The 12,124-nt window shown below is 39.9% G+C and overlaps 1 protein-coding gene across 1 annotated transcript; it reads right to left on the minus strand.

Moving 5' to 3' along the window:
- Positions 1–7,114: 7,114 nt before the first annotated feature.
- gprin3b (GPRIN family member 3b) lies at positions 7,115–11,846 on the minus strand. Its single transcript, XM_079337960.1, has 2 exons — positions 11,503–11,846; positions 7,115–9,400 (listed from the first exon to the last, which is right to left on the minus strand). The coding sequence occupies exon 2, from the start codon at positions 9,313–9,315 to the stop codon at positions 7,219–7,221; it is 2,097 nt and encodes a 698-aa protein (XP_079194086.1). The 5' UTR covers positions 9,316–9,400; positions 11,503–11,846; the 3' UTR covers positions 7,115–7,218.
- Between the last annotated feature and the right edge of the window lie 278 nt (positions 11,847–12,124).

A 12,124-nucleotide genomic window follows, 5' to 3' on the forward strand; every position in this document is an offset into this window, starting at 1 on the left:
CATTATGGTATCTTTTTACCAGGTAAGTGGGGGAAATACAGGCAAAAGTCGAACGTCAGACCAAAAAATATGAAGCATATTATTAAAAGCATGTTAGTTCAGCATGGAAACCCATGGTAGAATGGATTTATTGAGTTTTAATATCTTTTTATTGAGTTTAATTATTCCTACGTCTGGAAATCAAGTGATGTGTTTTTTATTTTATGTGCATGCTCAAGTTAAGTGTTTTCTCAATAACAGTGGCTAATTAATAACCTATAATTGATGACTAAATGTCTAATTATTAGCCTTTTAAGAAACAACACTGAGCTTGAAAATGACTGATACTCACAAGATTTACATCAGTGAGACCTTGACCACAGATTGTGAGGACCCCAGTTACCATATAGGAAACTAACTTTATGTCCTTTATGGGGTTTTTTTGTCAATAATTTTTCGATCAAATATAATCAGAATAACAAAATTAGGTGCAATTCAATATTGGCTCACAAGGAGATACAATACAGTAGCCTACATTTACAAAATTAATACATTTTAGACTGATGCCCATGAAAAAAATGAAAATGGTTTTAAAGTAAATTAAAACAATTAAGTAAAAATAAAAAAATAGTAATAGAAAAAAATTAATAGAAAATCAAAATAGAGTAAACAGTACAAATGTAACAATTTTCAGCTGCCTCACATAAAGATTTTGGGACAGAATTTAAAGACTTAAGAACAAAATAAAAGTAATTCTGTCTCTGCTGAATTGGCCTCAAATATCTGGTTACAAAAAATACAGTTTTTCTAATAGTAGAAAATGGTATGTCGAACAAAAGTAGGATTAGCTCCTGGCAGCTAAATTCACAACAGCTAATAAAAGCACTGCAGACTTATATTACGGTCAATTAGCTGTTTGCGAGGAGTGTAAGCCTTTACTGTATCAATATTGTCCCCCCTCCCCGTTCACTGGCCTGCACTTACAGTCTGTGGCTCATTTTGAATCATTTTCGTCAGATTCAATCGTAACGCTGTCCACGTGTTGTACCTGTTCTTGTGCTCATACATGAACTGTACCGTGCCGAAGCACACCTCTTCCAAGCGTGCCAGGGCAAAGGAAGTGCACCACGCTTAAGCATTAACACAGTATTTACACGAGTCAAACGAACTGGACTTCGAGGGTGAAGCATGCTTGGGCATGGTACGGATTTCCTATTTGTGAGTGCGCCCTAACGCTACCATACAGTAACATTAGGATTCAGCTATCCCACCAGGGATCCTATGATTTATGGGCACATCTGTCAGCCATAATAAAGCAGTCTCTAATGAAGCCAGTGAAGGTGACCTTTGTGTATATATTGTATGTGTGTGGGAGTGTGCTTGCTTTAAACGTGCATGTATGATTTGTTACTAAGGTTATGAGGGCATGTGCTTGTGAGCAATCGATGAGCTCTAAAATGCAGGATATAAGCACATATAAGAGAAAATAAAGGCAGACAGAAAGCCACTAAACAGTCAATGGTCCAGGAAACAAAACGAGGTACGCTGCACAAAACTGGAATCATTAGACATAGGACCACATTCACAGAGAGTCCAACACTGCACCACAAACAAATGTAGGCCACATAATCCACTGGGACCAGGGCGGCCATCAGGAGGACGAGCTTCACTTCCAGCTATCTGGCTGATACAATATGAGAATGAATAAGGGAGCAGTAGCAGGCCATTTTATGGGAACTATTCTGCAGAGTAGAGGCCAGCAGAAGCTTTAATCACCTCTTTGTTACTGGCTTAGGATGCTTCATTATGGTATCATACACAAAGAGGGAAATTGGTGTCTGCGACAGAGAGAAAAAGGGGGGCAGAAGTTGAAGGGGTAGTACATGGGTAAGCACAGAGGATGAAAAAGGTTTGAAAAACTGTCTATCTATCTATCTATCTATCTATCTATCTATCTATCTATCTATCTATCTATCTATCTATCTATCTATCTATCTATCTATCTATCTATCTATCTATCTATCTATCTGTCTGTCTGTCTGTCTGTCTGTCTGTCTGTCTGTCTGTCTGTCTGTCTGTCTGTCTGTCTGTCTGTCTGTCTGTCTGTCTGTCTGTCTGTCTGTCTGTCTGTCTGTCTGTCTGTCTATCTATCTATCTATCTATCAAGAGCAACACTATGATCTTCAACCACCCCTAATTACTTAATTACCCACCCTACAATCTCAAAATATGATCAATAAATTAGCAATTAATGCTATTTCCCATGATTAAAAGTTGATTTAATACGACAGAAATGATCTTTGGGAAATTTATTTAATTGTGATGATAATTATGATGTTCCTTTGCATTGTTAAGGCTTCTTTATAAGGATTCCTATATGAACTGAAGAAGCTTTATAGTGTTTATGGACCTAAGTGGGTCACTGCAAGCAGATCTTAAATCCCAACTCCAGGACAGGCAACTTATCTTTGGGACTTCAATTATAGCTCAAAAATGTTGCTGCTGCTGCCCTGATTTCCCCCCTGTGTGCATGGATACTATATCTGAGCTCTTCATGGTGTATGTTTACACTTTCAGAAAGGAAAGGAGTGTAGCTTCCAAGTAAGTCAGCGCAAGATGTTTCACTCAAGTGGTACTGGCATGTAGACTCAAGATTTTTTGATTGTGAGAACTTCTGAAACAAGATTAATTTGATTTACGAATCAATAAATAAATATATGCAGGTAGCACACTACTAATATAGACCAGTTAATGTCATAATAATGACTACAAAGTCCTGTACATATTCATACCACAATGAAATACTTGCTTTGATGCCATACTCCAACTTTCTCCTGCCTGCCTGCATTAGCAATACCATTTGTTGCCACATCTCAGCAGGAGTAAGGGGAGGCCCTCCAGCTGTAATAGGGGGCTCCTGCTTCCACGCACGGACGATCAGTCTTTAATTTGAGCGTCTGACACAGCCCTGGAGTCTCCTTGTTAAGTGGTAACACTTGATGGATTATTATTTGGCTCTCAAGCTGCGAGTTAATGCTGAGCTGTCAATGTCAGGCTCAGAGATATGTGTTTAATCACTGACGTTGTTCAATGTACATTGCTTTAAGTTATCAATTATTTTATTTTTTCCGCTATTAATTCTAGAGTAATTCACATTTTCTTATGTCAGAAACAAAATGTGGAGTATTGAAGATGAGGTGAAGCTACAGGGGAGCTTTATAAAATCCTTTCTTTTGGCCTTATGTCAGCTCCAAACATATAAACACTTCGTATCTTGTGCTTCCTTTTTTATTTTTAGTCATTCTTAGAGGTGCAAATGTCATCTCGTAATTAACAAATCTAATGAGAGGACAAAAGGCCATAATGTGAAGATTCTAATGCCAATGCCTGATCGATGTAATTCCTCTGTGACTCTTCAGCCTCCATTGTAGTCTGAACACGTCAATTAGCCACACTGGCTCGCTCACATACAAGCACATTAATAAACTCACCACTGTACCATTTGTATATGAATCCACATCAGAAAATAGTCTTAAACAACTATACGTTTTTGTCATGTTTGATTCATGTATTATAAAAGTTAAAAAAAGATAAAAAATAACTGTATATTTTTTCACACATTTGCAATTCTTTAAATCGTCATTAAACAAATAAAAAGACAAACACTTTGACTCATAGGGAAATAATCTTCCTCCCTCCCTCAGGTCAGGTCTTATCAAAACATATCAGTAAAAGCAAACTGTGTTACCATACATCAAATGTTATGTAAATTCTTGAGCTGTGTACTTTTTAGAGAGAGCCGGTTTAGGTTTATTCCATTTCCTGTTTTATGCTTAGCTAAGCTAAGTCTGGCTGATTCTTCATATTTATACTGGACAGGTAAAAAAACAACGGAATTTGTCTTCTCATGTAACTTTCCACCACAATCTTGATCTTTATACTGCATTTGTCAGCATGAAAGACTTTGGACAACATGTGCCTTATCCCAGACACTTAAAAAAAGAGACAGAAAACTAAGGGGCATAAGTTTGAGCATGAAACTTTAAGTCCAATGCTGGTTTCAAATCCAGTAAATCTCTATTTAACAGTTTGTGCTTGAGACTAGTAGTGTGCTTCACTGCTAGAAATAATTTCCATTAAATTATGCATGGGGGGCATGAAGCGCAAAGTCAGTGAGCTGAATGTTAACAGCCAGTTGAATACTGTCCTATGGTAAGTGTAACAGTGGGTGGTATTTTTTTCCACGTGCCTTTGAAATCCCTCACCATGTTCCTTGTCATTGGCATAAATCTCCCTGTGTGCTAACCACCGCCTGTGGCTGAATCCAATCTACACTTCCAAAGATGACCCAAGCATGGAGAGACAGCGGGTAGAGGGGTTATTAAAAATTGAAACATAGCTAATTAAGGCAAAAGACTCAGAAGGCTGGTGACTGGGCCTACGGGAACTGACAGAATTTATGTGTAAAGGAGAGAACATTAAATTGACCTGAGGCTGAAGTTGATGTGTAATCTGACCCCATGGATTTCTGAAGTCAGTTTGACACCTCTCCATCAACTCTGTAGAGTAAGAGAGGGTTTCAGGGAGAGATTGTAAATGTCACAGGGGTCCCTATTCCTGAAACAGCAGGCTCTCACACTCATCAGAGCAGGTAGGATGGGACACTAACTGTGTCCTCTGATCCTCAGTGGACCCAAACAGGGCATTAAGATTCAACGCCTTAGTCTGTGTTCTTCTCTACAGGTTGTGACATTTCATTGCACAGTGACTACATTTATAGAAGACTTCCGCAGAGGCTATCACATCCTGACGCTAACTCGAAGTGACACTCTTGTTAGGACAATAACAGTAGTCACTTGAAATCAGCACTACACCCATCAGGACAGTAAATTTACTCATGAGGGAAGTGTAAACCATGGACGAATGGTTCTCTGGAAAATTTCTCCTGTGTTTTAGGTAAAGAAATGTCCTAATATATATATATATATATATGTGTGTGAATTGTGAGGGCTTTATAGTAATTTTGAACAGCAGAATCCTGAAAGACTCTACAGTTAACCTGTTCTTTAATTAATGAGCACATGATCTGACTGATATTTTGATTTACAAACCTTTTTTTAATTTCACCAGGTCATTAACACTTGACTTGAATGATCTTGGCCATATCTTTCAACTGAGAGCCACTCAGAAGGCAAAGGCCATCTGTTAAGACCCTCAGCGCCTGCATGCAGTATGTTAGGAGGTCTAATTTAACAGATACCTGAGGTCGTTTGTCCCATCAGTTGTAGCAGTAGAAATTGTTGCCTGTACACTTTCACAATGGTCTTTTGTGTCCCTTATCTCACTCACATCCACCCCAAAGATATCCATGCTGGTTATGTGTTATATGTTCTGTATGCATTTTGGTCATTGTGCTCTTTTTAGGATGTGTATTGCCTGTATGGATCTCTGTTGCAAACCAAACTGCCCCTCGGGGACAATAAAGATTTTCCCAAAAAAACATCAGCAGAGTATAATGGATTTAAAGCCACAACTCTTTTCATTGTTGATTCAAATACTTATTTTTCTTTCTCTTGAATCCTCCTCTGTGAGAAACTAGAGCCATGTGATGATCGGCATGTTTGCTTAAAAACCAACAAAACAATTGGTGCATTAGCAAATTAGCTGCCGATTCATTGCTGATTATTCTAAAAGATGTTGCAGCTTTAATTAGAACGGTTTGTTTGAAATTGCTTTCAAATAAACTTCATCTTGCAAACTGTACAAAAAGAGCGTGCATCCCTACATCCCGTAACAGGGATAAGAAAAGCTCCTCATACTTTTCCTCACACTGATTGCACTGCAACTTTGTTGCCTGATAGCTCAATTACTTTCTTGTGCTATTTTAAAATCTGTATAATTAAGGCTGTCTTAATATCTTAACAAATTATTTCACAGCTAAATTCCCAGAATAAAGCTTCTTTTATATGAACTGCTGTTTCCTGCTAATCAAAAGGTCTTTGGCTTTCTATTTCTATTTAATTGTATCTATGATTCAGCACAACAAGACAGCAGTCAAAAGTGTTTTTTGTTATTAGAAATATACAACAGACTCTCTCCTGTCCTTCACTGATAATATTCAAAAATCTTCCCATAAGACAACCTAATTTGATGCTTGTCGATGGACTTATTGAACAGCATGCATCGATTGAGTGAATGTCTACCTGTACACCTTCAAGGATGATCCTTCTGTCAATCAGAAGAAAATAGTCAGACATTAACAAGCCATTGCTTTGAAGTAAACTTCATTCACTTTTAGCGATCACAAACGATCTCATGAGGCTTTACATATTGTATGCCACGTTCACTTTTTAGGAAGCTGCAGTCTGGCACGTTCTTCTATCTCCTGTGAACTGACCTAATGTGGCCAGTTGATCTTACATCCTCAGGCCTGTACTTAATGTAAACACGCTTTACAGTATGGATGTGTTTTTTTTTTGTTTTTTTTAAAGTTCACCTTAACTGCTCTAAAGCACTGCTTTGAAGAAAAAGAAACTTGTTTGAAATGGCATGCTAAAAAGGAGTGTAAAATTGATCCAAAATATACATCAAGTCTACCATAAACAAGATGTTTCACACAAAGAATACTGAAAGCTCGACTTAATTTTTCCTTTGTTTTAATAGAAAACCAGATATTAAACAATGTTCTTATGCATACTGTCCCTTTTTGCACAACAGAATTAATCACTAAAGGTGCATCAAAAGAAAAGACAGCAATCTTAAAAATATATCCCCCAAAAACACCTCCAAAAACATACTAAATACAGCAAACGTAATGAGATGTCTTTATATATATATATATTTACTCAAATATTCTCACAGTTACATTTATCCCATAATAAGTGTCTTTTAACTGCAGAGGGTTGGGCTTCATTTAAAGTCATACACCTGCCCTTGGAATATACATGCGTTGTTATTGCCTATTATTAAAAAAAAAAGTATTTTCTCTCTCTTTTTATATATCTCTAGAAAATAAATGGTACATTTTATACGTCTATTTTCTACCTTCTTTGATCACAAACATCACACATAGTTTGACTCTTTATGCTACAACACCGGTTTACTTACATACAAGGATCGTCGCCTCGCCCTTGGCATTGCATTCTCTGAGGGGGGAGGGAAGGTAAAAGGGGGCGAAACATTTTGACCTCTAGGAAACAAGGGATGAGTCCCCCCCTGTCGTTTACCTCTGTGCCTTTGCTACTCGAGGACAGAGGAGGGAGGGGGGCGCACGCAGCAGTTGGGCTGCCTGACATTTCGCAGCATTGACCTGAAAATGTTCTGCTGCCTCCTTTTGTTCTTCTTGCCTTTTTGCGGCGAGTTGACTCCAGACACCGACTTCCTGATCGAGGTCTGGACTACCAGTTTCCTCTCTTGCTCCTTGATTTTGCACTGCAGGTGGCTCTGAATGGCAAAACCAAGAGATTCTGGGTCCACAGACGCCCCATAGACCTCCCAAGTCATCCCTTGTTCATCCCAGACAACATCATGGACGCTCTTTCCTTTCTCATTTGCCGACTGGTCATCCTCTTTTTCCTCTTTCTCCAGTTTCTTTTTCTGCTTCGATTTGCCCTCCTTTGCCCGGGCTTTACCTCCATCTTTATCCTTTTCTTGAAGACGTCCATCTTTATTTTTAGTGGGTGCTGACTTTGATGTGGCGCTTGTTGCTGTTGTCGTGGTTGGCAGGGCCTGGTTGGGCTTGGTTGAAACAGCAGCCTGAGACAGCGCATCGTTGTTTCTGTCAGCAGATCCAGACTTGATAGCACTGGCTGTCTCTGGGGGAACTCCTGCTTTGAGAGAAGGATCTTTTTCAGAGGCTGTTTTTACTACAGATGCTTTATTCTGGGAGTTACCTATCTGTGCTTGCTCCTTAAGGTTGCTGTGTTCAATGTTGATTTGATAAACTGGCTGAGTGTTACACAGAGAGGACCCAGGGTCTTTAGGCTTTGCTTCAAGCCTTTTGTCCGACAAAGCATCTGAGTTAAAAAGCACACTCGCATTCTGGTTTGGGCACATCTCTGCCTCAACTGTGAATCTCTCCGACCTGGGATCAGCATGTGTTAATAGATTACTCATGTTCATATGTTGTAGTCCCACATTTCCATCAGCATTATAGACTACAGCCAGGGTCTGCGCTTCTTCGCTTGCACGGCCACTCAGCCTGCGAGCCACATTGAAGGGCAGCAAGCTCGGACTTGTGGCCACACTCTTACTGCATGTATTCGCCACTGCTTGAACCTCCATATCTTGGCGCTGCTTGACCGGGGTGGGGGACAGCGATGAGGTCATCGTGGCAGCTTCCCTGTACTGCTTGCAGGGCTGCTGCTCTCCTCCACAGTCAGCTGTGTTTTTCTGGCTTGATTCTTCGGCCACCTGTCTGTGTGCAGCCATGTTTTTTGTATCCTGGGGCAGAGCAGAGGAGGCTGTCTGAGAAGACACTTGCTGATGTTTATCTGAGGAGACTTGGGGTTTCTTTGCTGGGGTTAAACCTTTATCTGAATGAGTTGCAGTTGAATTGTTGTTTGTAAATCTGGCTTCTGCATCTTTGTTTGTACTTGGCGAGGCTACAGATGTTTCTGTGTTTTGTATTGTTTTAGACATCTGCTGTGGGCTGAGAGAGCTTTTTGAGCAGATAAGTGGATGATCAGTCTCTTTAGGTTTCTGTGGAACAGCAGTGTCCTTGTTTTTTGGAGCAGGAAAACTCCCTTTTGTATCCTGCTGCGCGCTATCTTCTGCATTATGTCTTAACTCACGGGTATTGTTGAGATTTTTATTTGGCGAAGCCTGTTTGGATTTTTCCTCTCGCGCTGTAGATTTTGTCGAGGATGTCATCTGTGCACAGTTCTCCTCAGCTGCACTTAGCCCTTTTATTCTGCAGTCATTGGTAAGCATGTCGGCTTTTGACGCTGAAAGAGCAGACGACACAGCGGCCTTACAGATATCCTTCTCATCAGTCGGGCTTAACATTTTCATATTGGCATTAGAATCCCTCCGGTCGTCTCCTGACTCACTCGCACCGAGAGACAGGTCAGGTATCTGTTGCTCTCCACTTTTCACATTTTCAGATTTTGTTTTGTTGCCATTAGAAGGTGCTGGGATGTCTGACACAGTGCTGCTAACTTGTTCATCCCCTGTGGAAGCTGTTTTCAGGGTGTTAGTGGGAGAAGCAGTCAGAGACAGTTTGAGGTTGGGCTCTTTAGTCCAGTTGGCATTGGGCTCCTTATTGCCCAGCGTGTCCACTACGGCCAGCTGAGGCACCATCTGGACTGTCACTGTCCTTTTTGGGTTAGTTCCCATGCTGGATTTTTCTTTTAGTCTTTAAATATTCTTGTAATCCAAAGATTGACACAGATGCGCGATATCAGCCACTCTGTGCAGTTTCCTAAAAGAGGACAATAAAATGGACTTAGTGCGTTTTCATGATTTTTTTTGAGCATTACATTTCATTAACTAAAATCCTGGTTTGCACAAAAGCAATGACACTAGATTCACACAAGAGGCTAAGCCTTGATGAGCATTTTATAAAGTGCTTCCCTTTGTTTCTTTGAACAGCCATTAACATTCATTTAAATAATCAATGTTAGAATAAAAGCAAAGCACTCAAACAATCAATGACCCCAATTTGACTAATACAGCCCTGCTTTTAATTAAGATGAATAGGATGCAAAGCCAAATGACTTAGTTAATCATAACATACTATGTTTGTAAGACAAACACTGAAAAAAGAAAATCATGCTAATGTGAAGAGTGAATGTATCTTTCACAAGCCCTTTCTTTCACTGTGATGTTGGTGTTTGCCTTTGTTTCTGAAAATCTCTTGAGCTTTGTTTGTAGAACGCTCTGAGAAACTTGCTTGTGATTAAATGCCACAGAAACACAAACTTACACTCTGCAGAAATGATATCATTCAACAAACAGCTCATTTCATAATTAGAATATTAAAAAAAATCTATTAAGGAAGCTAGAGCATTTAAATTCAAACTTCTTTGTTGAATTGCAGAGAATAACAGAAGAAAAAGAATAACAAGGATAATCCCTGAGGGGCATGCTAAAATGCTGCGTCAGACTAAATAAAAATGTACAAACTTCAGAATACAGCAGGCAAGGTACAGCTATAGGATGTTAACAAAGTATATGAGAGGAAAGAGGGATGAATCCTTCTTGTGGCTTTTTGTTTAAAAAAAGGGGGGGGGGAATCATGCCTTGTTTCTATTATTTATGTAGTTCACAACCTCATTCCTACATGTTTTCAGCACCTAAATGAATGTTTAAGTACTGTGATCTGTCATAAATGGAAAACTGTGTAGAAAGGATGCAGGATATAAATTAGGCTGATTATTGCATATCAGCCCATCACAAGCAACTGGTATAAAATCAGCAAACCAGTGTCGATCAAATTGCCCAGCAAAAAAAGATAAATGTGGATGTAAAACCAGACTTATTGTAAGTATCTCCCAGAATCCATGTCATCCAGTTCAGCTGTCATTTTCTGTCATGGGACATCTAGAGAAATACATATACATAGGTTGTGCCTGTGTCTAATGCATTTGTGTTTTTGGAGGCTGTTTAATCCTGTTATTAATCTAGTTGGAATCATTGACCTACAATTTCACAAATCTTCAAATTCATCCTCGTCTTCAGCCTGATGAGATCTGTCTCCTGAAGTGTGCAAGCATCTGGGCCAAATCTACAACTGATGTGCAGCACGGCTCTGAAATATCTTATCCTTCAGAGGAAGACAAAAGACTCTACTGTGATCAAGACTTCAATCATAAAAAACAGCTTTGAGGCTAACCAGTGATGTCCTATTCACTGCTATGTATTCACACATTTGTGCATTTTGCAGATCCTGAAAATGACACTAAGGTTGAGCCCAGCCTTGTATGTGGGGTTATCCCCCTCTCTCACAACAAAAAGCAGCAACACGAGTCATCACAGTGTGCTCCTCTTTGGGAGGGACAGCAAACATTAGGCATTTCAGACTGAGCAGGTTAAATTTTTGTCTATCTGGCTCAAGAACAAAGAGCAATCTCTTTAAAATGCAGTATTAATGTTGATCAGGCGTGACTTCAATGCAACAAAACAGTAGGCTTCTGTTTTCATGGACAGGTGTTTGTTTTCTCCCTCTCTGCATCTGCTTGTCAGTTATCAGGGCGCAAATATTTATGGAAAGCATATCCAGACTGTAATTAGATACTCAATGATTAAAACTACCCGGGCGCCTTTTCTGCCTGCAGCAGTTTAGACAGGGTGTATGCAGGATGTGGATTCATGCACATCGGCAAATATTGCATCCATTAAAGTGCTGCACACAATCTATCCGGGCCAATCAAAGGTCTATATGGCATGTTCTTGATTCGCAGTGCTGTCCCACCCCAAGATCCCAGAGGCCACAAAATGCACTTCTACCTTGACCTTGCGGATAAAATCATGATTTGAATCGAAGAAAAATAAATAGTCTAATGGAAAAGGTGGAAGACTTACCTTGAGAGATGCTTTTTGTCCCGCACCGTGGGGTGCCGTTTGTGCGTCCGTGCCAGCGAGATGAGTAAAAACCTTGGATATGAATATGGAAAATCAGCGGTGTGCCTGTGACAAAAAAGCCACGCCTTCCTCCAGAATAAGAGTCTTTTTTATTAGTATCGATCCTCCGCGGAGAAGCGCAAAAATTCAAGCGCCCAGACTCACTGAGTGACTGAATGATCGTGCGCAATGAGTCACCGCTAACGGATGGATGCAGCCTCTGAGGTCTTTACGAGGGTTGACTTATGCTAATGACAAAACGTGAACCTTTCGTGAAATTAACCTCTGGTGTTTGTGTGCTATCACAGACTGAGCTGGTCCGGCATGCAGGCAACGTGGTGCAGCAGCAGAGTAAAGCGAATGAATGGAAGAGGAGAGGAGGATGGACGCAGCATCAGCCGCAGGAGCGTCACCTGCCTTTAAATTGATTATTCCTTTATCCCTGCATTAATATCTCCTTCAAGAAAACATGTAGTATTCAAAGGGGATGTGTTACATATCTGGGATTGTTAAAAGAACAAACTGTGTTGTTTTAAGTATTTTGTATAAGTAATATTTCTAAATGGGTGGCTGTGAGAGTCTG

This window comes from Symphodus melops (assembly GCF_947650265.1).
Source record: "Symphodus melops genome assembly, chromosome: 2".
Classification (NCBI taxonomy): Eukaryota; Metazoa; Chordata; class Actinopteri; order Labriformes; family Labridae; genus Symphodus; species Symphodus melops.

What these genes read in the sequence shown, in the direction of transcription:
- gprin3b (XM_079337960.1), bottom strand. Translation starts at nt 9,315, where the DNA reads ATGGGAACTAACCCAAAAAGGACAGTGACAGTCCAGATGGTGCCTCAG.